The sequence below is a fragment of the Xyrauchen texanus genome, chromosome 21 (genome assembly GCF_025860055.1).
Source record: "Xyrauchen texanus isolate HMW12.3.18 chromosome 21, RBS_HiC_50CHRs, whole genome shotgun sequence".
Classification (NCBI taxonomy): Eukaryota; Metazoa; Chordata; class Actinopteri; order Cypriniformes; family Catostomidae; genus Xyrauchen; species Xyrauchen texanus.
In genome coordinates this window covers 15,946,725-15,973,808 of record NC_068296.1, presented here as the reverse complement: position 1 = coordinate 15,973,808, position 27,084 = coordinate 15,946,725, and the positions used below count along the sequence as shown (strand labels likewise).

The 27,084-nt window shown below is 39.4% G+C and overlaps 2 protein-coding genes across 5 annotated transcripts; both read right to left on the bottom strand.

The window, feature by feature from the left end:
• Positions 1–165: 165 nt before the first annotated feature.
• On the bottom strand, positions 166–15,250 carry znf296 (zinc finger protein 296). Its single transcript, XM_052152727.1, has 3 exons — positions 15,082–15,250; positions 13,170–13,502; positions 166–3,305 (listed from the first exon to the last, which is right to left on the bottom strand). The coding sequence occupies exons 1-3, from the start codon at positions 15,131–15,133 to the stop codon at positions 1,771–1,773; spliced, it is 1,920 nt and encodes a 639-aa protein (XP_052008687.1). The 5' UTR covers positions 15,134–15,250; the 3' UTR covers positions 166–1,770.
• A 629-nt stretch (positions 15,251–15,879) lies between these two features.
• LOC127661814 (CLK4-associating serine/arginine rich protein-like) lies at positions 15,880–24,458 on the bottom strand. 4 transcript variants are annotated; one of them, XM_052152725.1, is made up of 21 exons: positions 24,329–24,458; positions 22,804–22,946; positions 22,616–22,713; positions 22,424–22,525; positions 22,144–22,223; positions 21,955–22,039; positions 21,704–21,843; positions 21,475–21,571; positions 21,305–21,383; positions 21,145–21,218; positions 20,826–20,867; positions 20,419–20,601; positions 19,813–20,124; positions 19,185–19,361; positions 19,060–19,099; positions 17,995–18,073; positions 17,671–17,729; positions 17,523–17,569; positions 17,328–17,416; positions 17,043–17,067; positions 15,880–16,914 (listed from the first exon to the last, which is right to left on the bottom strand). In XM_052152725.1, exons 2-21 carry the CDS (start codon positions 22,900–22,902, stop codon positions 16,866–16,868), a joined length of 1,956 nt encoding a protein of 651 aa, XP_052008685.1. In that variant the 5' UTR covers positions 22,903–22,946; positions 24,329–24,458; the 3' UTR covers positions 15,880–16,865. The 4 variants fall into 4 exon arrangements, 2 of the variants coding, with proteins under 2 accessions (XP_052008685.1, XP_052008686.1); XM_052152726.1 differs by having other exon boundaries at positions 17,995–18,055; XR_007972797.1 differs by lacking the exons at positions 15,880–16,914; positions 17,043–17,067 and having other exon boundaries at positions 19,056–19,099.
• Positions 24,459–27,084: the final 2,626 nt, after the last annotated feature.

Here is a 27,084-nt window from a genome sequence, read left to right as displayed (position 1 = left end):
AGATTTTACAACAATAGCCCAAGAGGAAAGCGGTTCTTCTATGTAAATACTGGCGAAATTCATGAGAGCTCCGAGACATGTAGCGGCAGGTTCTTCTTTGCCGTTCTTGTGGTATTACTAGTTCTTACATACACTCTCACACATTAACACACCTTTTGACTTTGCCTCAGTCTTTTAATTATCATCCAAATAGGCATAGATAATAACAATATTATGCAAGTTTACAAGATAGCAATGTTGTGTGGGCTACACAGAGAATCACATAAGACAGGACATTTGAATTAACAGAAAATTATTACAACCATATACATGATAGTCACAGAGGGAAAAAGAGCTTTGTGTTCACAACTAACTGCTCCCTGAAGAGATGGACACGACTGCATGTCCAACTATGTTTCACATTTGTCAATACAAAATTCCCATTTATGTCATTTGATTACCTAATCTACTATATTTTTTTTTTTTACACAAAAAATAAACTGTAACATAACTGTTCCCTGCCAGAGTACAGACATCAGTAATTATAAAAACTGTAACAAAGCAAACTTTCCCTGTATAAATGTATCATATATCTGGACACACAAACTCTTTTGCTGGTCAACCATACAACAGGTCAGTGCTGAAGTTCCCTACCATACTTTTAACAGAAACAAGGCATTTCATTTGCACAACTATGAAACATGCATTGGTCTTGAGACCCCATTGACAAATGGGCAAATAAATGAACAGAACTTTTCATAGCATTTGTATGTGTTTGGGCAGTACGACAATTGTCTGTAAACAGACTAAACAGGCTTACAAAATGAAACGTATGTTTTTTTTGCACAGTAGAGTGGCTATAGAAACCAATACCCATGAAATATTGTTTTGTGAAATATGTAGCAAAATGTCTGCACAAACTAATATATATATAGATAGATATTTACAAAACTCTTGACATCTTGCTGAACTAAATGGCAAACAACATTCTCTTTAACTACAGCGAATATATATTGCCACAGACCCAATCAGTATAATAAACACTATCAAAAAGCACAAAAAATGGAAACATAACCCTGTCAGAGAGAGTTGGGAAAACAAAAGCTTCCCGCAAATCTGTATTTCAGTGTCTATTGTCATTTGTGCAAGACATATGATACACCCGATATATACACCTTCCATATGCCACCCACCCCCCTTTGACAGTATGAATTTATCATACACCAATTTTATAAAACGTGAACCTTTAAGGCTCTGTGGTAGAGTGCCACAACAGTAAACACAAAGTGTCCACTTTAGTAATTGTATTTTAAAATTCAAAATCATATAAACAGATCACCTGCAGGTAATTGCCACTCAGTCTTGCCAATATTCCTATATGATTGCATTTAAGAACCCGGCAAAATGCTCAAATGACCTAGCAACATCTCCATATAGGCTACTCTTGACCTATTCTACAAGTCTGTGTCTGCAGTAAAGTTCTGGGTTTCTGCTCTAGGAGGAAGTGCTGATTACAGTCTTGACAAAAATTATTGGGCCTCACTCATGTTCTCTAGTTTAGAAGTCCTCAAATATTGCATGTCAGGATAGAACAAATTATATATATATATATATATGTATTTTAGGCACTTAAACATATACTGATATGACTCTTACATGTCTTAGTCAGTATCAGCTACAGTATGTGCTTTAGAGCTAGGCAGCTAAGTACTGTGGTAAAGGCAGGTGAGGTCTTCAATGATGTTTAACAGAATGCACACACCGAGCCAGGGGTCAGAAGTATCGCTATTTTTATACTGTGGTTTGACCCAGCGCTACAATACTGCTGGTTTCTTCAGAGGTAGGTGGCTCATCAAGATCAACACTGGCCTCCTCTTGCAGGTTCTCTGATATGTCCACATTGGATTCTGTGAGGGTTGTAATTGAAACCGCTGATTTATCACTGATGGAGTCTTCCTCTATTCTGATGCTGTAATCAGCAATTGGGCTTTGGCTGTAGGCCCCAGCACTAGCGTGGGTGAGTCCATGGACCTTCTTCAGGTGCTTCTCCAGTGTGGCATAGACAGTAAAAGGGACTGAACACAACTGGCACTGGAAGGCGGCGCGTAGCCCACGTGCACCATGCGTCTTCATGTGCCTTGTAAGCTTGCTGCTCTGTGCGCAAGCATAGCTGCACAGGCCACATCGATATGGCCTCTCACCTGTGTGGCTGCGTCGGTGCACTGTCAAGTTGCTGCTGTTACGGAAACACTTCCCGCAAAACTCACAGGCTTCTTCTTTCTTCTTCTTACCCCCAACAATAGTGACCTTCCTCCTTTCGTTCTCTCGTTGCCAATCCTGGACCATTTCCACAGCCTCCACCTCTCTGTCGGTTTCCCACTCACCTTGAGGACGATCTTCTCGCTCTGGACGCTTTGGTGTGCAGTTGCCACTGGCGATCCCACTCTCCCCACTTCCACCTGTATCGCCACTCTCCAGAGAGCCCTCCGAGGGGCTGCCAAATGGAGATGGCTGCTGGGGTTCACCATGACCTTCTTCATCTGCATCTCTCTGAGGCTGACAGTACCGCAACAGATTACGATCTGGAACCCTGGACTGTGAGGACATTAAGATCAAGTTGTTACCTGCTGGGTGCTTCCCTGCCTCCATGCCAGCTACTTGATGCCCCACAACATTGGAAATATCATTATCTCCCTGTGCAGAAAGCTTTCTGTCCTCATCAGTACTGGCAGGGGTGGGATCAGACATTTCCTGTCCAGCAGGGCGGCGGTGGCTCCTCATGTGACGTGCCAGTTCCCCGCTCTGGGCAAAAGTGAGCTGGCACAGGCCACAATGATAGGGTCTATCACAGGCGTGAGTGCGACGATGGGCAGACAGGCTGCGCAGAGACTGAAAGCCCTGGCTGCACACCTCACAGAAGAAGGCTGTGTGGTGTGGTGGAGTGGAGTGTGGAAAAGGCAAAGCAGCTGGTGGAGAGGGAGACGGAGAGGGTACCACTCCTCCATTGCTGTAGCTGACCTCTGCCAACCGCTGCAAACACATGGAGAACTTCAGCCCATGCAGGTCCTGTGCACCTGATGAAGGGGTGGAGCTGTAATGCTTGTGAGGGCGGGCTGACCACTGAGAGGATGATTGGAATGCAGAGGCTAGTGCAGCACCCAGGTGACGTGGATCCATCATGGCTGCTGGTTTTGATGTCCGTGCATGACTGTCATCCTCCACTTGGTAAATGTTGAGAGAATGTGTGCTCTGAGCATGCTGGAGGAGAGCCCATGCACTGGAGAATACACACTGACACACCTGGCAGGTGAAATTAGATGGCTCCTCTGTATTGGAGAGAAACAGAAAGAGCAATAAACAAGTGAATTTATCATATGCAGTTGATCATACTGATATTACAGTGGTTTGTACTGTACAGTGTGCCTCTTAAGCACTAGGGATGTGTAAGACTAGTTGACTAAATGGTTCTGATGCTAGTCGACACTTATTTCTAGTGGTCGACTTATATATTGCCGAGGCCCTTAAATCCGCCGATATTCAGACTTTTTTCATTATCGGCATTGGCTGATAAATTTCCCAGTTTGGCAGTTTTTTTTGTTGAGGGTGCCGAAAATCTCCTGCTTGCATGTTAAGCGCCTGAGACATGTAAACGACCAGTCACGGATTTGTTACAACAATAATAGACCAGTGTGCAGCACAGTGTCATTTAAACGTCAGAGTCGTGGCAGACGAATTTGAGCTCATGATGTTCATTCTCCCCCTCTCTCCTCAAAAGTTCCCTGTAACTTTTAACTGTTAGGCTAATGATAAAAAGACAAATATCAAATAAAATAACAAATCAAATAAATCATATCATATACCATTTGCACATATGCATATATATCGTTTAAACATGTTATAAACCAACCTTCCACAAATTTAATAGATCCAGCGTCCTGTGGAATGCTCATAATCTTCCTCTGAAGCACGTATTCTAACAGTTTCTCCTCAACAGTTCCCTGTAACTTTTCTAATGATAAAAGGCAAATATCAATAATACTTCTATTATATACCATCTGCAAATATGCAGATATCTCATTAACGAACCTCACGAAAATCCAGCATTTGCTTCCTGTTGAGCGCTCATCTAATATCTTTGTCTGAAGCATGTATTTTATTTGCCAGAATCAGAAATTTCAGGATCAGGATCAAAAGTTCCTCTCATTCACAAATTATGATGGTCTGTCTGTGACAAACCAAATAGGCAATCCAGGTCATTTAAACTGTCAGGAGATGAATCCGCATGAGCGCAACTTCAAGGCTGCATCCGAAACCAGGAAAATGCTGCCTCCGGTGGTTGTATACGGAGGTACGATGAAAATAGGGTGCTTTTTTGTTTGTCATTTACTATATTAAATTGTGTGATATACTGGCATTGTATCGGCCACCATGCTCTCTGGATATCGGCATCGGCCATTAAAAACCCATATCAGTCGACCAATAGTTATTACTAGTCAGTCAGTATTTTCCCCATTAAACTGTTCAGCATTTTTACACATTTACGTGTGGCTTTATATTATGACAAAGGCTGTGCTTAAATATTCATGTTGTCATGTTATAGTTGCACATTTTAAATATAATTAATAATACAAATATTATAAAAAAAAGAAAAAAAAGTGGGAGGAGGATATCTGGAGAAGATGTATACAAAGTTTCATTTCACCGCTGCACGTGCTTCTTCCCTCCCTCCCTCCCTCACTCGCTGAGCGTGCAGGAAAGTGTCCTCTTGTAAGACCAGCAAAGTAGCTATGGAAATCACTTCGGTGGTGGTGCCCGAAGCAGATTTCCAAAACATTGGCTTGCAAGTCACTATGGTTGTTTCCACATTTGAGTCTTTAAATCTGTGTATGCTTAGAAGTTAATTTCCCGACGAGCAAGCTTTTTCAATTGCAGGATAATCGCCTTGGGTGAGTCAGGTCCCTTCTTTCTCTACCATGTTGACATGTTAATTTTGTTTATCAAAACTATATTCTTTTGGGTAAGTAGCCTAGAAAATAAATATTTTAGGCTAGGTATGAAAATAATTTTTACCCTACTGATATTTTCAATGATGTGCTGACTGCATCTATGGGTCTAAACCCTTTTATTCTGTGTGCTCATCATGTTAGTACAATACATCAGGTTTATTGTAAATTTCTTATTAGGCCAACTTTTTCAATCCTAGCAATTTTATTTTAATAACATTGTAACCGTTTTTGGTTAATGTTCTTAACCGAACAGCTGTTATATAAATCATAGGCTAAGACACGTTGAAAAATGCGTGCAACTTTTCAGCACATTTTTTTTCTCTCTCGTCGATTTGGCTTACCTGTGAATTATTTTAAACAATATCCTGGCAGTTTTATTATGTCAAGTAACTTTTACTTGGTGATTTCCATTTAGAACAGGCTATTAGGGTTGCTATATTGGTCCTGCTCTATTCACTCAATTGTTTTCAATAATTCTGCCTGTATTCACTAACCTTGATTCATTAAAGGCAGCCTACAATGATGAAAATGCAAGCACATTGCATAAATGCCCCCCTTTTCGGCAGGAATTTAACATCAGATTTGGATGATGGAAGTATTTTAAATGGGTGGCTTAAAAACACAATGTTTTTTGACTGTTTTCTGATGGGTTCTTTCTTTTTAGATTACTTGTCCAGTCGACTCCAACATTTTTGTTTGAACGTCAGTGAAATTAGTCATGCTGCACATCCCTACCAAGAACACACAATTACATTTTTAAAATAGCAGTACATGCAGGATTGAATGAGAAACAGTTATGACTAGCAACTAGGGGGTAACGGTATGACATTTTCATGGTATGATAATGGTCACAAAAATTACCATGGTATTACGGTTTCATGGAATTTAGGTCCATTGGTAATATTGAAAGCATTTCAAAATTTGGTTATGAAATAGGCTATTTCTGATAAGCACACAGATAAATATTTCAGTTATAACCAATTCTTGAACTTTATTTTGGATTTCTTCAACTTTAATCTTTTAACATCAGGACACTCTCTTAATCCAGAAAAAATCCAAAAACAACAAACAGGTAAAAATTTATATATTTTTTTGCAACATGCACAGTAGTCAGATGATTATATCTAAAATATTTTTGTTGTTATTTTATGATTTATGAAATTGAATTGTAATAATTTGTAATGATTATTGCCCAGGTTAACACTTCAAATATGCATTTGCATGCATTCAGTAATTTGTTGCATTTGTGATTGTTCAAGTCCACAATACCTACTGAAAATATATTATTCATGTGCAGTTTATTTATTGGCATTATTGGCACTTGCATGCATACTGTATGTCAATTTCCAGAACACCAAAAGCCATGCATTTTGTAAACCCTATTTAGTATCATGTTTTACAAATAAAACATTAGTATTATCAAACACATTGGCCTTCTGTTGCGCTGCACTTTTATAAAAAGCACAGGCAAAAGAACAAACAGTTGGCACATCGTAAATTTGAACGAGGTCTTATATCTGTTTGCTGCATTTGTGAATTTGACAAAGCATAACTTTATTAATCATCTTAGTCTTTTAGGATGGACTTCACAGAGAATAAACAACAATAATCTGCAGCCTATGCCAGTTGGGCAGCAAGTGACCGTTTGCTGACCACTGCCTGCATCCCTTCAGTCTCTAAAAATGCCCATGCTAAATTCCTAATGATAACATAAAACAATTGCCTAATTTAATATTTTCAATGAACACATAACTTGCATTACATAATAGAGTATGTAGCTATATAATACTGGTATATGTACATATATTGCAATGCCAGAGGAGGATGGGCTCCCACGGCGAGTCTGGTTCCTCTGAAGGTTTTTCTCTCCACTAACTAAACATATTATAGAGTTTTTGCCACAATCAGTGACCTTTGCCTACTGGGGGCTTAAACACATTAAGACAGATTTGATGCAAAGCTGTTTGAAACAATGTACCGGTATTGTGAAAAGCGCCATACAAATAAAAACTGACTTGACCGTAAACGTCTATCATCATGAAGACATTGAAATGAAACGGGCAGCAGAAAGAAAAGGCTGCAGGCAAGGGAGCTTCATCATTTATTTTGGTCAGCTTTGCTGTGTTTGTGTGTGCTTTAGAAATAAATTGTACCTTTACCATTTTACAGAAAACAGGTAAGATAATGTAAGATCAAAATACATGATCGCAATAAAATACTAGCGTACTTTTTATGGCATACTGTGCAGGCTATACTGTATAATGCCTTTTCAAATAAATATTATTAGAAACATGCTGTATGAAACTAATTTTTTTTTTCCCCAAACATCAGTACCATATATTTTTGTTCCATGAACACACATTTAACAAAAATAAATTCAGGGAGATTCAACACAAAAATAACATTGTTATGTTTAGTCAAATTATGTGTAATATGTCTTAAAATGTTAGAAGTCCAATTATACAATTATTCCAGATTGGAATAATGATTCTGCTGTATATTGCACATTTTGACAAATGAAGTTAATCATCTGGGTATTCCATGCATATAGTTGTAATTTTATCAAAAAATTATATTTTGCTTAAAGAATAAAAAAGCCAATATTTTTAAAACCATTGCAACAATATTGTCATGACTATTAAACACATTTTCCTTCAAATTCTCACTACAGTGATGTGCCTGAATGTTTTACTTGTACTAGTTTTTTTGTAATTAGGCTCCTATTACTCTCAATGCGGATTCTCAGTTTCATTTTACTGTAAAACAGTAATGTGAAACAGGTTTTCTTTTTGCATTCTGGTAAAAAGAATTTAAGGGGTGGGGGGGTGCTTAGGTGTCATGAAAATTTCCAAATACTAGAGAAATAGTGAGACAGCATAGCAAAACCCAAAGTTTTCATGCTAATTTTTGAAAAGATGCATGTCACAAAATTTAACTGCGAAACTCCTGCAGGTGTACGAGTAATAATGGCTATCTTTTGCAAGTTAAGTCAGAACTGAGAAGAGAGTCTTGTTTGATTAAAGGTGTGCTCACAGTAGAGTCAGATGACTGCAGAGAGGTGGATTGAGATGGAAGCAAATGAGCAAAGATGGGTTCCTTTAGCAGCTCTGGTGGTATTTTTAAATGTGGATAGCTTTGTCTCCATTTCAGAAAGCACTCACCAATTAAGCTGCAAATTGCTAATTAGCAGAATGGGGCAAACGAAGGTTTTATGCAAATGAGTCCTGACTCAGCCTCCTTGATAAATGGGGCCTGTCTGCAAAGAGGATCCCAAAACAGAGTAAAATTCATTTCATTTTTTTCCATTCTCTTCCAAAGGGTTCAAAGCAGAGTGGTATAAGCCTATTTTACGTCTCCTCAAGTCAAAATCCTTCTGCATTTTATTGGGAGGGGGCGAAGAGAGAAGATTAAAGAGAGCTTCCTCTATTCTCTTCTCTCTTTCTATGTGCCCAGAGAAGAACAATACTACAAGGGAAGAGGCAGATCTTTCAGCCGCAGGAATGGAGGTTAAATAGGGATGAAAAAGAGAAGGTTGGAAGAAATATGTTTAATTTGAGAACAAAAAGAAATAGCTATACAGGTCATGAAAAACAACAGAAAAATCATCACCCCTGTGACTGCAACTTCACCCCCTCTAAAAAACACCCCTTCTGCCTCCAAATCTCTCCCTCGGGTGGAGAGATGAGGGGAGGGTGGGTGGGTGTGGAGGGCGCTTTTGTCTCGGGGTCTTGGAGTGAAACACAATACCCAGCCTGTCTCTCTCTCTTCCCTCTCTTTAATTCTTTCCCCTCACTCTTTTTTGTAAGGATTCCCATTTGGCCCAGGGTAGCAATTGCATATTAAGCAGAAGCAATAACGGCTAATTAAAAATGCAGATTGGCTGTAAGCGCTAACGAGCAGCAGGCAGTATCTTCTCTCTCTAGGGAACAGAGCAAGAGAGAAATCGAAAGAAATAGGGGCACTTGAAATGAAGAGCAAAGAAAAGCTGGAGGAAATATAAAATTAACACTAGGTATTGATACACTACTGTCTTATGGGTTGTGGGGTAACTGAATTTTCATTGGACGAGTCAAAATGAAAGTGCAAAATTACAAATGTATAAAACGCCCTGTCTGTCATCCACCTAGTTGTCACTAACATTCATCCTTTTGTACACCTGTCCCAGAGATGCCAAATCTACCCATAGCTTTTTTTACGTGGTTTGACAGATGTCACACAAATTTTATAATTTTTATAACCAGTAAAAATGCATACAATGTATGTTTGACAGAAATGATCTACTTTTCCCAATGGTCCCATTTCACATTTCCGGGTTTGGAGACGTAAACTAGAGTGGAGTAAATTTCTATATGAGAGATCACAGCAAATATTATAAGTTCCCATTTGCACCAACTGAAAATAAAATCTACTATTACGTTCCAATGACTTTCCAAAATAGGAAAAAATGAAAAGTGGTGGATTATGGCAGTCAGTAGAGAGAAAGATGCCAAATTTACTGCCATTCTATCATTCATGCTGTCTAGTGTTATTTCTTTTAAGAAATGTTAGGGTACAAATTTAAAAACAAAAAATTTAAACAAAAATAATAATTTTATAAATTTACACTAAATAAAACAATTAGCAAGATGTATGCTGCTAAATAACATGCCATCACAATCTGTGAAAAGGGTCTATTTCTACCCGATCAAACTGAAAACTCAGATACAGCAGAAGTGGTCAAGAACATACACATCACCCAATACACAGTACAAATGCATTTAAAATACAGTGAATTTATAGGTTAAAAAGTGTGTCAGCAGAAATAAGGTAACCCAACTACGAGTAACACACAAGTATAAGCTGCAAGACACTGCATTCCTTTCATATTATCCAAGCCTCCAAACCATTACAATGCGTTTGGCACTGACGAGGTTTGATTTTTTTTATTTGGTTATGAGCTAGACAACGTATTATTTATTTATTTTTATTTGTTTCTCATCTTATCTTCCCAATTTGGAATGCCCAATTCCCAATGCACTCTTAATTCCTCATGGTGGCGTAGTGACATGCCTCAATCCAGGTGGCGGAGGATGAATCTCAGTTACAAATGTCTGAAAATGTAAATGCGTGCATCTATATCGCGTGGCTTGTTGAGCGCGTTATGCACAGTCCTAGCGTGTGTGGAGGCTTCACGCAATTCTCCGCGGCATCCACAACTCACCATGTGCCCCACCGAGAGCGGGAACCACACATTAGCAACCATGAGGAGGTTACCCATTGTGACTGTATACTCCCTAGCATCCGGGCCAATGTGGCTGCTTAGCATCACTCAGCATGCCCTGGATTCGAACTCGCTACTCCAGGGGTGGTAGTCAGCGTCAATGCTCGATGAGCTGCCCAGGCCCCTGAGCTAGACAATTGTTTTTAACTTTTAAATTTGTAATACCGCTACTTACAGTAAACAGTAGACCTAGAAATTAAAGGAAAACATTAAATGCATATTTAGGGACTCTACAAGATACTGGATTTGCCTTGGGAGCATCATGGTTTGGTATTGGGCTGTCTTTATCACGCAAATCAGGCAACCATGACCTGTCTTTTAAAACAATATCTCTTATTATCGTGGGGCGGCTGTGGCTCAGTTGGTAGAGCGGGTAGGCTGCCAATCGCAGGGTTCGATTCCTGGCCCACATGACTCCACATGCCGAAGTGTCCTTGGGCAAGACACTGAACCCCAATTTGCTCCCAATGGCAGGCTAGCACCTTGCATGGCAGCTCTGCCACCATTGGTGTATGAGTGCGAGTGTGAATGTGTGTGTGAATGGGACACAGTGTAAAGCGCTTTGGTAACCTCTAAGGTTATTCATGAAGGAAGTTAATTAAACTGACACAAATTAAGCCTTACAATTTGAACAGTTCCTTATCAGGTCCAATCTCTCTGAAGTCTCAATCTTTGCTTCAATAACAAAGATTGTTGACATTGAGGAAGTCACACATTAGTACAGTTTGCATACTCTAAACCTCTCAGCCAAACAACTTTATCAGCAACAAACACCTTCACACAGTAAAAAAGTAAAGATGGACTGAACTCCAGAGAAGAAAGAAATGTGGACATACAGAAGCAGAGCATTAGGAGGAAGGAAGTGAAATGTGTACATTTAACCGACCGAAAGAGTGAGAAAGTGTGCGTTTCATTGATAATGATCAATTATAATCATTCAGTTGACAGATTAGTTTGTAATGATAAACGAATAATTTTTTGCTCACTGTACAGTAACAGCACCACGAGAGAACATGCCTGTATAAGGAAGCAGTTCAAGTCACGGTTCAATAGAAAGACACTGAGAAACACCAACACCTGCACAGGCCAATGATTCCCTTTAGGGCCAACTACAACGAAAAACAGTGAAGTAGCTTTGAGAATTACGATCACACACACACACCCCCCCACCAACATCCTGTTCAACAGTCAAAAGTGTACAATGTTTCAGCGAGCACATTTCCAAAATTCATTAAATTCTTCTATGCATTGCTTGGCTGTAGGTTGATTATTCTATGCCAAAAAGGGAAAACGTCATCACTGGGTTGGGGGTCATAGAGGGTACTATGATTTCCATGAAGTGGAAAACACAAACTGAATCATGGAATCCAGTCCTAAAAGCAGAATTAACTAATAAATGCAGAATGTCACAGAATTTGACATATTTGGGATAAAATTAATGTATTAATGGTTAATTAATCAAATTTAAATTGTGATACATCCAAGCATGATGACTAAACTACAAAAAGACTGTGGTTTAATTAAATAAATATACAGTCTGAATGTGCTGTAAGCTTCAAAGGGAATGTGTGAAGCCGGACGCTAATATACGGACAACACCTCATTATAAGGATAAATATCACGTGCACTCTGTGTTTCTTATAGATTTCTGACAGCGGAGTGCACATTAAGCTTAAAGTGAGCAGCACCTGCAGATGATATATTGATATAACTAAATCACAGCCTTTAGAGGTTTAATAAGCACACTTAAGCCATATATCAAACTGTCTATCAAGAGGTGTGAAGCGGTCATCAAAACCATACAAACTTAGATTGCTTAATTTGGTTTTCAACTGAAATAAAAGCTCAATTTAACTAGATGTATGAAATTGAAGAAATTGTAACAATTTCTACTGTAAAGTAAAATGTTATTCAATGTAGTAATAAATAATAATGAAATATGAATTAAATTATATTTAAGCGATATCTCACAAGCAAGAATGTTGTTATCCTGAATAAAAGTTTTCATAAATGCTTTCATCAATACCGTGATGCTCTGCTGTGCAACATTGTATTTGACAAAATAAATAACTCCATTATTGTGTTTTGGATTGTACTGTGAGGATCTGTATAGAAGCACTTCCTTTGATAAAAATAATGTAATGGTATGTGGAAACATTATTGTTTTGTTTTTCATTTGATTAAAATTCTAAACATTTATTTTCATTAGACAGTCCTAGACTAGACATATTACAAATGTTGTTGCCACATTTTTTAGACGTCATGTCAAGTTTAAAAGAACTTCAACGTTTAAAAAAAGGATCTTGAGACACCTGCGCTCTATAACATTTCTTGTGCACCTAGCTTTTTTTTCTTTTTTTTTTGCCGAAAACACATTCCATCTAAACAGCCCCTAACTTGCCATATGTGCACTCAAGGGGAGACATTTCTATAATACGGCCTCTGGACTTTATTTTGAAGAGAGTCAGAGAAATTATGGGAGCGATGCAACTCACAGAGGGCTCATAATAACCAACGATGCCAGCACCTGCAATGACTGACAGTGTGTTGGAATAATGAAAGGTTGGAGGAGAGTGTGTGTTTGTGTGAGAGCGAGCGCTCTGGGAGATGCGCAGTTGGGTGGCCAGACTGAGCTGTGTTTACCTGGCCACTTCACCTGAGAGACAGAGCTAAGGAGATGCTCAGGTGTGCTCAGGTGCCTTTCCCACAACCCCCAGGGTGCATGTATAAGTGTACATTTGTATGCGTGTGTAGCAGAACTGCCTATCCCTTCCGCACAATTAGGCCTGGCATCTCTAACTCACCAAGGTTTCAGTGCCACAGCAACGGCGGACTAATGAGCCGGATTGGGGATGGTGTCATTAAATGAGGGGACAGTTTTACAGAAAAAATAAAAAAGTCACTAATTAGCACCTAGAACTTACCAGCTCTGTTAGCATCCACCCTCACACCTGGCTCACATCTCCTGTCCGTCATCCGTCGGAGCTCCACATAGCCTGCCTCCACCTGCGTTTCCTGGCCACATCGGAGCGTTTGATTAGCTGGAGAGGGAGGGGTGTGGCCCTGAAGCTGGGCCCTGGCACTACCGCATCCACCCTGTTTGTGCTGAATAAAGGTGAGGATGTGGGCCAGAGGGAACGCCTGACCACACTGGCCACAAGTCAACAGGTCACGACTACCAACCTCAGGCTGAGACGTTCGCTCAGGTGATGGTGATGAGGTGGATATGACTGTGGACTCTGGAGCATCTGTGGAATCTGTGGAAGGAAATAAACATGAAAAACTTTGACAAACAAGTGAACAACATGCTGTACAAAAGCACATCTGTCACTCTTGAAATGAGTGGCTTTGAAACAGTCCCCTTTCTCTTCTAACGTGCTACTTTCAGTTCTCTGCATTTGCCTGATTACTGCTAAACTGTCACCATCAGCAAAGCTCTGTCTGGTCAGCAGACACTGACCACTTCCTGTGTCTCTGCCACCGAGGCCTGCTTTGCACAGGAAGCAGTGCGATGCAGCTCCGATGCACTTGAGCAATTCGCCCATTAGAATGCAGTGATACATCACCCACTTTGCACTGTAGTCATCCTACCACACTCACAAGTGTGCTGATCTAAACAAGGTGCCTTTCACACCAGCCATAACCACTGTACGTATGAGCAATGCAAATCTAGACAGGTAAAAGCTGAGTCAAACAGGATTTTGTTACACAAATAATTTGGCTCACAATGCAGTCAAGAAAGAAGAAAAAAGTGTACTGTGTTAAAAAAAAAAAGTATATAAAAAAAAAAATGGCAGAAAGTGTGGCAGAATTGAAAGTCACTTATATTTTCACCCTAAGTGCATCTAAGAGAGTAAATTGCCCTTTGGCCTGGGTGCCGCTGCTGTGGTTATGGACTCATGTACACAGACACACAGAGCCTGGACTGGGTCCACCTGCCCGGGCTAGGCTGTCCATGCCGCTGCAGGTACAGACAAACCCGGGGAGGGGAGGACTTCACCAGTGGTTACTCAAAAATGTCACCTTTCCTGTTTCAACTATTAGGGCTGTTTGCGCTGACACGCAAAAGGCGCGGCCGCGCGCTCTCTCTCTCTCTCTCTCTCTCTCTCTCTCTCACACACACACTGTGGTCAGGTGAGGCGCGCATGGCTGACCCCAATTAACATAAAGCGAAAGAAAAAAACCTGTCAAACTCAAAAACAAAACAAAAATCAAATCAACATTTCACTTTAAATGTCCTGAAAGTGGTGCTACAGCACGGATGTTCACTGACCACTTTTATTAATCAATCAATGAAATCAAGAAACTTTAATACCATTAAAACATTGAGGCGCAATGTCTTCAGCAGGTAGAAAATTGGTGTTACGCACCACACGGGTGGGAAAAGTTTGCATTATAAATGCGAAACCCTTGTGGAAAACATAAAAACTTACCGCTAAGACAAGTGACAACACAAAACATTAACATTTTCAGAAGATACAATAAGGAAGTGCAATATTGTTGCTTCAACTCGCTCAGACAGTCTTAGGAAACGTCCGAGTACAATTTTTAAATAATATCAATTTAAATGTGACACTACTAACGGACTACTCACAGAACACACACACACACAAAACTCGTCAGCAACACGAGTAAATAAAACATTAGGATAAGTTATAATTCCAACTCCAATATCAAGTTCTGCGCTCGTGCCGGAGTTCACCTCACGAACCACGTGAAGTTGTTAGACTTAATACGCTTTAATGTTTTTCCATATTTAGCGGTGTATGAATTTTGTTGCGATTTCTTGTTAAAATGTGCATAAAGTTCTGCTATTCTTTTATTTATTTTTTTTACCTTGCATTGCCCTCAGGTGTTGCGGTCTACTGCCGAGTTTGCGCCTGGACATCGTGAGAGATGATCCCGTAAAACTAAACTGACACTAAAAATCTCATACAACAGCAGTGATGTGTGACTTGACTGTCGTCAATGCTGTACCCGTGTGCCCGTCGCTGTTCAAGTTCACACTGTCTGCTGGCCTTACAGGAGGAGGACGGCATGAGCAACGCCTCCAGCCCGCCCCACATCCTCCTCCTCATCCTCAGCGTTTTCTGCCCTCTCTCTTACCATTGACCTCATTAAAAACTCTGCTGTGCTTAGACAACAGCATCAGTGCCACTCCAAATTATCCCAACTCTTTCATTTCGTTATCTCTTTGCCGTATTGGAGGAATTATGTAAATATTCGCTTTGATGGCGCGCAGCTGCTGTTTTGACAGCAATAAAACGTGCTGGTTGAGGATGTGGGTAAAGAGGAAGTGGCTTTATCGAGGTCGACTGAGACAGGTGTTTTGCTGTCCAGCTTATTTCGAAACCCAAAAGTAACTGCCATTTTCTCATCTAATGTGAATGGCGGTGGTAAATAAAATCAGGGACTGTTGATATTCGTGATAGTATACAGCGGTTATTAAATCCCATTTCAATGTATTTGCATTATCTTGCGTTTAATCAGGAGCGCTTTTAAAGGTGAAGTGATCCACCTGGTGGTTACAACGCGAAACGTTTGAGAGATATTTCCCTTTACAAAGAACGGACCAGTTTGTGATAAACTTGCACCAACAAAAAAACAAAACACGCAAGGCATCTTTTTTTCTATACATGATTAGTTTATTTTGAATGTCCACATCTGAAATTGTTTCAAGTATAAGACAGCACCACCTGATAATAACGGATAAAGTTATATTGATATTTACATTGCTGAGAGCAAAAGATGATGGGCATTTAGAATCTATGTTCTTTAAAAGACTGTCACAATTCGTCACACTCATAAAGGAATGATCCGTTTTCAAAACAAGTTAAGCTCAATTCACAGCATTTGTGGCATAATATTGATCTCCACAAAAAGTATTAATTATAACAACTATGTTCATGACGATGTAATGTCAACAAACCCTAAAATTACGATTTAAACAACTTAAAAGCACAAATAATACACAAGTTTTATTAGAATTAAAGTGCTTTTATAAAATGTCAAGCTTCACATTTCTGCTTTTAAACCCTATAAAAAACACATCCCCATTCACTTCCATTATAAATGCCTCACTGAAAGTTTTCCTTTTTTAGAAAAGCACAGTCTAAATAATTTTTTGTGGTAATCAACATTATGCCACAAATGCTCTCAATTTAGCTTAACTTGAATTGAACCCAGAATATTCCTTTAAACAAAGCCATTATAAACAATGTTGGGATGTGCTCCCCACATGATGTGGAATGCTTAACAGTTCATCCGAATCTTATATTCTAAAATTTCATTAATCAAAGGTAAAGGGAGAAAGCTGTAAACTGTCTAGCTCTGAATACTACTTTCTTATCATAGCAACCCAGCTAATTTGATTTGTAAAATCAAAAATGGGAGGGAAAATTAGTTTAGAGCAAGACAGTTCTAATTTACAGATTTAAGAAATGGTAGTCATATAATTATTATTTTACAGTGCAGTCTTCAGAAGGTGTAGAAGCTGAAGTGAGTGAAATTAATGTAATTTTTTATTATGAACTCAATATTGTCATCCTGTGATGGAACATTTGTTTGACATGTCTTTTTTCTTTCCCCTCTCCCTCAAGGTTGTATCAGGTGATGATACTTCAGTACCGGTAATGAGGACTCCGTGATCTCGATCTTGACCGTGACTTCCTGTGGAGTTAGACAGAAGAACAAGTTGAAATGGGGTTGAATTTCATTATATTTAGATAAAATGGACAAGTGTGGTGCCCCCTACATCCTTCTAGAATTTAAACAGGCACAGACTGGTTTCAGCATACCTTCTGGATGAGCCGTGCTCCCGACCTATGGGGTGTTCAAGATTTATGATTAGAATCGACTTTAGGACATGTTCATGTTTAACTTGATTCACAGCATATTTCTTAATAGTTATCATGCTGTCAACCTCTAGAATTCTGTACCACTAAGAATAGAACAAACCCAAACCATAGAAAGAAAAGTCAATAAACTCCATTATCAGATTACATAATCACTATACAGAGAAGGGATTCTTCAGGCATTAGGTGGCTCTTACAGAGCAACAGGGATCTTCCAGGGAAACTCACCGGATTTGGCGTCGGGGGAGGGCGAGTGGCTCTGACGCCCATACTGCCTCTCCCATTCATCTCTCTCTTTCTCCCGCCGTTCTCTTTCCCTACAAGACCAAACAAAGACCAAACTGTATACTCACCTTTATAAACAGAGAGGACAAATCCTACAACACGAATACGTTATGCATGTATTCACACGTTCAGACTTACTTCATGCGTATTTTCCGTGCCATTGCCCGTAAAACCCCTTCTCGTTCCTGTGGTGGGAAAAAAACAAATGTTGGGGTTAAAGCTCCAAAATATAGACCTATTACCTGGAATCACCACACCCCCAACATACCAACCCCCACACATGTACCTGCCGCTTGTTCTCCTGTTGCTGGATCTTGGCTTGTGCTGCCTTTTTATCCGCCTTGGCTGTGGAAGATGAAGGAAGAGGCAGGGTCAACAGGCTTTCATTTCATATGTCTTTCCCATTACACACAGACAGCTTAGAAATGGGCAGTATACAATTTGAGCAGGCAACTGGATCAGCATTTTTCTTTAATAAATATACCATCAAAGGCTATAGCCATTTACACAAACATAATGGGACCAAAGGTAAAAAAAGATAACAAAAATGATAGTATACTTATATGAAAGAAGATAGCTCTTAGAGTTTGAGTGTGCTTTGGAAACCTACATTGCTTGTTTAGGGCCTTCTGCATTCGGAGTTTGAGCTTTTCCTGGGGTGTCATCTTGGACTGCAATGGACACATTAACTTCAGAAAAAGTATGATGGGAAATGTCAGAAAAAGAACAGCGACTGAGAACAAGAGATTTATGCAAGTGCAGGTTCCACCTTATTACATTTGACTGATTTAGGCTTGTGTCATGCTGAAGTGTGAGAGTGCCTTTAAACAATAAAGAGATCATTTGTTTGCTACATGTGCTCACATTTCAAGTACCGGTTGTCCTTTATGCCTGTGATGTTTATGTTGTGGGTGTATTTGTATGTATGTTTATGTAGGTAGCAGGGGCAAGGTGTGAACAGGCAAATTAGGGCAGCCATTTAGAGAGCCTTCCCTCATATTTTTATTGCATCACCTGGCCAGGTATGGCAACTCAGTGAAAATTAACAAAATGGTAGCTACTGTAGCCATTTCAGATGGTTCTGCCTTTCATAGTAGCAAGCTGTTGAACTTTTACACACACACACAATGTGTATTGACTTATGCAGGTGTGTTTGTGTAAGTGTGTATCTGAGTGAAGTTGCTCTGCCTGTCTTGACAAGCCCAGTACAGAAGCTACAACACTCAAACTGCTTAACGGCTCATCAAACCTCATAAGAACCATTATTCCTTTGTAGTTTTCCTCTCATCAACATTCTAGCATGTTCGATAATACTTAGGATAAAAGAAAAGAATATGGATCTTTTCATGAAATAAGACAATCCAGTGACTGTTCAAATGGAGTGTACACAGATTGACTAGGTCCTTTGGAGACAAGTCTGTCAATTCCTGCCATTCTCAAATACATTTAAGTTCAGAAATTGCTGCCCTTCAAAAGAACACTGCATTCTGCAAAGAGAGGGCATCCTAGTGCACCATGATAACTGATCACAATGTAGACAGCTAAACAAAAAACATTTTGTTGATCAAAAGCTTTTTGAGGGGCCCCAGCCTGATTATTAACTGCATCAGCCTGTCAGGGGTGAGGGAGGCGGAGTCTTTAGCAACAAATCGAGATATATCAAATTCTTACTGACTTTGGCAGCTCCAGTCTCTTTACCACCCGGACTTTCAGGCCTGAGAGAGAAAGAATGATTGTTAGCTGCATCCCTTTTCATTATTCAATGTTAAGGCCGGTGATTCTGTGCTTGAAACAACTCACTTTCTCAGTTTGTCAGCAGCAGCAGAGGCAGGCTGAGCACACCGGGAAGATGGGGAGGGGCTGCGGCTGGCAGCAGGTGAGTGGGAGGGGCTTTGACTGACACTGCCGCCCCTCCTGTATGCAGTGCTGTGACTCCTTCGCTGGTAGCGATCACCGGAGCGTGAACGGGATCGAGACCTGAGGAGAGAGTGCAACCTCTGTTAAAAGTAATTCTTTGCTTGGGAATAACATGATGGCCACATAGCTAGTGATGGACAGATATATTAGCCATTCTGATATTAGTAGCATCGGTGGTCATTCCATCTTCATTCCAAATTGTATGGACAGCTTTGACAACAGGGAGTGCACATTTAGTTTTTTCATAAATTTGAAATAAAGTGCAGAATAAGTTATTGTTTTGCAATTGTGTACATCTTATTTGCATCTTTTATACCTGCAGTATATGCATTGTCCACCCTATTCTCTTAATGTAAATTTGAGCAAATTTACAAAAGAAAACGGTCAATAAAAAAATCCATATCTTCCATATTTAACCTCAATACTGTCTGATAAATTTTAAGAAAAACCATGAACTTTTCAAATCAAAACAAGCTATAAAGGTTTGAATATCTTCAGCAAGTTCTATTACCTGGTTCGCCTGCGGCCCTTGTAGAATCTCCCCCTGTCCCGGTCTCTGTTTCTGTCTCTACCCCTGTTCCGATCTGTGGAACGTGACTGTGTCCTGTCGTATCGTCTCCTCGAGCCACCTCCTCCACTGCGCTGACACGAACGGGAGTCAGACCGCCGGTGAGAGTGAGATCTTGACCGCGAGTAATGGCTGTCTCGGTCTCTACCCCCACGAGAACGGCGACTCCGGCGGGAACGAGACGATGAGCGTGAGGAGCGAAGAGAGGAGGACCGTGAGGAAAAGGATGAGTGACTGGAGGAAGAGCGTTTTCGGCTGAAAGACAAAGACAATACAAAATGTTATTATGGGCAACCTATGCTTAGGACTGATTTTACAATCATTCTAAAAACATTCTAACCCTTTACAATGCGGTCAAGATTTCAGTAATGCCACAAAATATAATCAACAGACTAAATAGCCAACTCAGACTTTGGCTGGCCATCTCAACCATATTTAAAAAGATACTACTAATAATTTTCTGAACCAGTGGCACTTTTCACGCAGTTATAAACGAAAGGAGAAAACGGCCACAAAGGAGCCAGAAAGTAAAAAGGGGAAGTTACCGACCGGGAGCCCCTGCTATGACCTGCGGTGTTGGAGGTGATGTGGCTTGACACCGCTGCAGGTGGGGCTTGTGGGGCTGTGACACCCTCATCCTCACTGCCCCCGAAGCTAGTGATGAAGGTGATCTTTTCTTTGCCTGGGGTTCGGGAACGAGAGCGTGACTCTGAACTTGAGTCTGACTGTGGCCTGAAAAAGAATAAGAGAACAGAGAGCAGTGAGAGAGATTATATGATCATAATGTTTTTGGTGGTAATTGTTAAAATTACCCTTGCTTTTCGTACAAATGTCTCCTTTAAGATGATTCGCTTATGTTTTCCTCTTTTGTAAGTCGCTTTGGATAAAAGCGTCTGCCAAATGAATAAATGTAAATGTAATGCTTTACTACATCATTCAGAGCTAAATGCACTTACCGTTTGTAGGGGTCATATGTAGGACTGTCTCTTCTGGCATAACTGTTGGAATTCACATATTAATTTGTTATCTAATATTCAAGCAAAATATATGCATACAAGTTTAAATGTTGCAAGTTATACATTTTTGTGTGTTTTTAAGGAATGTGTTCTAAACATCAGTGCCAAATGGAAAATATAATGTAAAAGGGTGTATTTAGGCATAAATGAAATGGGTGGTGGTCAGTGGAACCTGGAAAAGAGCTAAATGCCAGAAACGGCAAGTCCAAAAACTGTGTCCACTTGTGTCATGTAGTAGCAGTATAGATTGGGCTGTTACCTGGGTGGGCTGATCTGCCTGCCTTTCATATACTTCTCTCTAAATTCCCTTCGCTGTCTGCGAGACCGCCGGCCCTGATGGAAACAGAACAAAATTATAACTAACAATATCAACACAAACAGCTTAAATGGGAGGGGGGTCAAATAGTTAATGCCCTTACAGAATACATGGCCTTCTCTGCCTCCAGTGCTTTAGCATGCTTAATGGCCTCCACTTCCTCCTTGTCCTTCCTCAACATCCTGCCACAAAGACAGATCAGTTTTAACTACATACTAGGTTTGTAGAGGAAGATCTTTACAGTTTTTGATATGACCAAATGTGTGTACAAACCAGACAAAATCCCCCTCTGCCATGCCATAAGTGGTTCCCATCTTGTTTATCTCAGTCACCTGCTCTGGGATCAATTCATCTACATCCACCTCAACATCTACAACATGGATAAACATTCACACACACATTGTAAGGAGTTATCTACTAATTTAGCTAGATCAGATGTTTCCATTTGCAACAAATAATTATCTTGAGTTGTACAGTAAGTGTGCTTGTATGAAGGACTCACCAATGTCAGGGATGACCTCGTCTTCCTCAGACTCGCTGTTTTCCGAGTCATCTTCATTATCATTCTCCGGCTGTGCGTCTGATTCTGTCACTGTGCTGTCCTCATAGGTATACCCGATTTGAGCTTTCTTCTCAGCAAGTCTAATGGAGAGCAACAAAAGATCTGATTCTTCTAATAGAACAGACTAATATATATGTTGCAACTTACAAAATTTGATTTTAACTTTAAACCACTGATTCATAGGTTCATACTTTTTCTTTTCATCCTCATTTGGTTTTTGCAGGCCACCGTAGAGCTCATCGACATAGATCTGGTACAAACACTGCTCCTCAGAGACTACAAAATGACAAGAACATTTTAAGGTGGATTCATCAACAGTATCTACTCACATTACAAGGGTCAAAACTGTTTTAATCAGATTTTAATCAAAGTAGACTTACTGTTTGCAAAGTCATTCTGCACCAGACCTCTATAGCGCTCATAATTGCACTTCCTCTCTTCGGATTCCTGTTCTGGGGTGCTGTAACAAAAACAATTAACTCAACCTAAGATATTTCTTGAAGATATTCTTCATCCAAAAAATTATATAAAATAGCATGGTAGTTGCATGGTAGTACCAGGCTATGTCAGTACTGTTTTATTTGTTTCTTTTCTGCAATCTCCATGTACTCTTCAACATTACAGGTGCATTAAGACCAGAAAAAAAACATCCATACTCACGTTGTGTTTAGGAGAGGTGGCGTATAGGTGGGAATGTAGTCCAGGTGCGCCCTCACATCGAACCTATCAATCATGTTGTTTGTATCTCCTTGCCAAGGCATCCTGTAAGGACAAAGAATTCAGGTTTCTACAAACAAAACTTTATTTTTTTATAATGAAAGTTCTACACTGATGTGCAAGTAAGAGACTTACATGTTGATGGGACTCTCAGCTGCAAGGGCTACGGCTGAATCCAAGTGGATTTTGTATGCTCTGCCATGAACCTGCAGGAACTGTGCTGGATCCTTTTTCTACAGAAATTAGATTCTATGATTCATTTGTGTTCAGAAAACCATGCATGAAAATGCTGTCAAGGTGGTATGCTGGAGATTCGTACTTACAATTTTCTCATAGTACTCTCGCCGTCTCTCCCCGCGGCGCTTGTAGTCCACCATCATCCCACGCAGTTTGCGCTCATGTTTGCGGGCCTCCTGCCACATGACGGCTCCGCTTGGGGTTGGGCCACGTCGGGGCAGGGTTGCAGCTAGGGGAGACAGAGGGGTTCAAATCAACTAACCGCAGCAGTCATTGAGCCTATCCATTGCACTTCAATAAATCTCTGATTTGAAGCAGCTATGAAATTGGACATCAGAAGACTATAAAAGGACAGTTCAGACTGCTGAGAGGATTATAGGTTGCCCCCTGCCCTCCCTTCAAAAACTGTACACTTCCAAAGTGAGGAAAAGGGCTCTAAAAATCACTCTGGACCCCAGTCACCCAGCCCACTAACTTTTTGAACTTCTGCCTTCTGGACGGCACTACAGAGCACCAGAACTGTCAGGCAAAGGAACAATTTTTTCCCTCAGGCTATCCATCTCATGAACAGTTCAAACTGCCCCATTGAGCAATAATTAATGTGCAATACACAATTTAGTCTATTTATATTTACACAACATATCACACCTCTTCTGTCATACATTCTCTTGCATCTGTATATAACAGATTTGACTAATTGTGTAGTTCTATAAATACTTATATTAAAAATATTTTCTATTCACTTTGTTTTATTTTGTCTTGTTGCTGTATTGTTTGTGCACTGGAAGATTCTGTCAACAAGACATATTCCTTGTATGTGTAAGCATATTTGGCAAAAAAGCTCATTCTGATTCTAAAACAGCAAACACACTGAATATCCACATATTGTACAATTCTCAAATCTGTATACTTTCATACTTAGAGCACAGTATATTTCACCCTGGGAACACACGTTAGGCTCCTGCAATATGCAAAATGATCCCAGAAGATTATATTACAATAAATTAGTACAGGTTTCCCCACCTGCAGAATCTACATATACGTCAGAAAATAAACAAACACATGCTATAAGACTACCTGTAAGACTGTCATTGTACATGAAAACTAAATTAACTATCTTTACTGACACTAAGTGGCAAACAATAATTGTTTTGTTTTAGTTGACATGGATAGTGTCCGAGTAAAAAATTTACCATGTTAACCTAATAACATCTATCTAATAATGGTTTACCTGTTTTGTCTTTAGATGCGAATTACACAATAAGACATTAAGACTATTAGGTAACAAAATACATTTAGTAATGTTTGTAGTCGAGACTTAATCTAAAATCAAACATGTGTATTCCGTCATTCATGGACGCACATAAAATATATAAATTCAGATAATTTAATACGCGTGCAATGTTTATTATTCCGGCGCATATACAACAGTGTTTTTTGTGAAATTTTTTATAACTGCGCAGTAATCTCACACACAAAAAAAACACTGGCGTTCGCTAGCGTGCTAACGTTAGCTGGCAATATTTACGTCTAACGCAAACTAACGGCTAAAGACGCAGGGATGTTATCATCAACAATATATTTTGCGATCATATTAAGCAAATTAATTACCTGTTTGCGTTTACAATAAGTAAAGAGTGTTTTTTCCTAATAGGAAAAGACATACGTAGTTGCCTTAATGGAAAAGGCCGCAAGTTTACATACACGCGCACACGCTGCTCCAATCACAGAGCTGAACAACACTAGAGGCGTTTACAGTCTTTACATTTGACTAGTGAAAATGTATATACCTACAGAGGGCGCACTCTGGCTCGTTTAATTCTAAACGCGTTTTTAGGCCGGGTTTCTTGACGCATATAAAAAAAATATACTAATAGAATAAATTGGTTTTGAATGTGTGTACTTAAAATCACTTATATGGGCTTGTTTAAATTAGTAAACAAAATAGCTTGTGATTGGCATATTGGCGCTTGTGGGCGGCGCGTCTCTTGTTTAGTTTTGTTAAATCGCAGTCTGCAACATTATGTTAGCAGTGGCCTGAATAATGACAATGAAACCTGTTATTATTCAACTAACCAATGAAACCAGTAATTTAACTTAAATTCACAGTGAGGGGTTTAAATTTAAACACAATGTAGCAATGAGAGACAATAGATCCGGGTCGCCAAACTTGCCCACTTGGAAGAAAAGTTAATTACCATTTTACCAGATTTTTCTATTGCTATGACCTTTCCTCGTTTGGTGTTGTTCGTGTCTGATGAATCTCTAGAGCCCCCGACTGTTTGTAATACCAGTAATTGTCTGGGTGTATTAAAAACCTTTGACAAATGTATTATAATCATTACATACATTTTAAAGTACGTTCTTCTGTGATTAGCACCAATAATAAATGTATATAATATGAAAATTACATTTTTATTCTTCCTTTGCATTATGCCATATGCTCATTGCTCATCTCATTGGCAGTCCATTGAACTGCAGTCAGTGCTCACTCATCTGCCATTAGCAGACGGTCTGTCAGTCAAATTGAAGTTCCCATATTCCCTAATCACGCTGTAATTTAAGTTATTAATCTGTGCATTTAACCAGGTTTCCCCTTAAAATATTTTAAAGGCCTATTCTTAACCTTTCTTTGATGGCATTCTCTTTTTCATAATCTTGATGAACTTTAAACATCTTTCAATATTGGGAGTGGGAAGGACTTTCTCTTTATATTTCAGCCATTTTTACTTCAATTGTTCCGGTCATGTAACTTGGCATTCATTTGAAATTTCTTGGTCAAATGTTCAAAGCGGTTCTTTGCTACTGAAACTTTGTTGAAAGTTCAATGTCTTCAGTTTTCCATGGAAGTCTTACTTCATATTTGTCATCAAAATTTTTCACATTTTCTTAAAATATCAGCAACACATATTTGTCGGTTTTTGAAAATTCCTCATTTGGTTTTCCAATTCCAAGAGCTTCCAATAAACAAACTGATCTCAACTGCTTACTGACATTGTCATTGACAACACTAATATGCATGGTTTGCACATTTGATGGTTCGGAGTGCATATTCATCACTGCTGTTGTTTCTTGCACCAACTCTCCAAAGATACTGTACATTGCTACCAAAGAACTCAGTCCCTCTACCTTGCCAGACACAATTTCCCAGTAATGATCTCCATCAATTAGAATTCCTATTTCTTGTCCTTCCCATCCATTAACAGCTGTATCTGCAAGACTGCAGTCAAGCTTCTGGTATGATCTTAAATTTACTCTTTGAATTCTTCGTCTCGAACAGACAGTATGACTTATCTGTGGGAAATCCAATCCCTAATCTCAAAATACATTTATTTTTACCTCTCACACTGTAAATACTAATAGTTGTCTTAACAAAAATAAACAAATAAAGAGTTGACTCAACTTAACCCTCAATAAAAAATAAGTTACTCAGAGGCCATTTAAGGACAAAAAGGTCCACAACAAAAAAACTGCCATAATAATATTATATATTAATATTATTTTCCACTTTCACTGACTTAGATTTTTTTAACCAACATCAGTCCTGATCACAATTACCAAATGTTCATTAATTTTCAGTTAAATGCTAGTTTGTTTGCTTAATGCCACTGTTCCAAATACCTGCGTGACAATTGAAAAAACAAAAAACACCTCTAATGAACCAAAAAGCCTAATTTATAAAATGGGAGAAGACAAATATGTAAATATTTTTCTCCTGGTACTCTAGGTGAACAAAGCCTGCGTTTGTGCCTTCGTGGCATCATTTTAAAATTAGTTTGCTAATAAAAATTAAAAAAGAACGTCACATCCAAACCCCACCCATGTTTAGTCTTAACCAATCATCAACGCTATTCGACTAGCTGAGTTCTCCTATGTCAAGAATTTCAGGGAATATATGCAAACAGGATCAAATCATAATTTACTTAATTTACATTTTGTCATAATTTTAGGCGAACTAAAAGATCTATTAAATTCTAAAATAATAATAATAAAAACACTTTCAATGAAGCCAATATTAATAATGCATTGTAAAGGCATTTTTAATGCATTAGAAATGTCTCATAATACATCTTATGCTATAAAATCAGCCAGGTTAATCGCATCAACGATCCAATGAGAAAGTCTTTGCTTGGAGACGGACATTCCTTTCGTGCGTCCTCCAAAGAACACAAAGAGCTGATCAGACAGTCTGAACTGGCGGGTGCGCTCAACGTATGCATGTAGCACACACACAGCACAGGGCATAACAAATGCAATAATTGTTCCTCATCCGAATTAAATGGAAGAGGGAAGAAGGCTTGAAGGTGAACCACCTGTGCACTGAAGGGAGTGGTTAGAACCTTAGTTTGACAGTGGCTTTTGGAAGA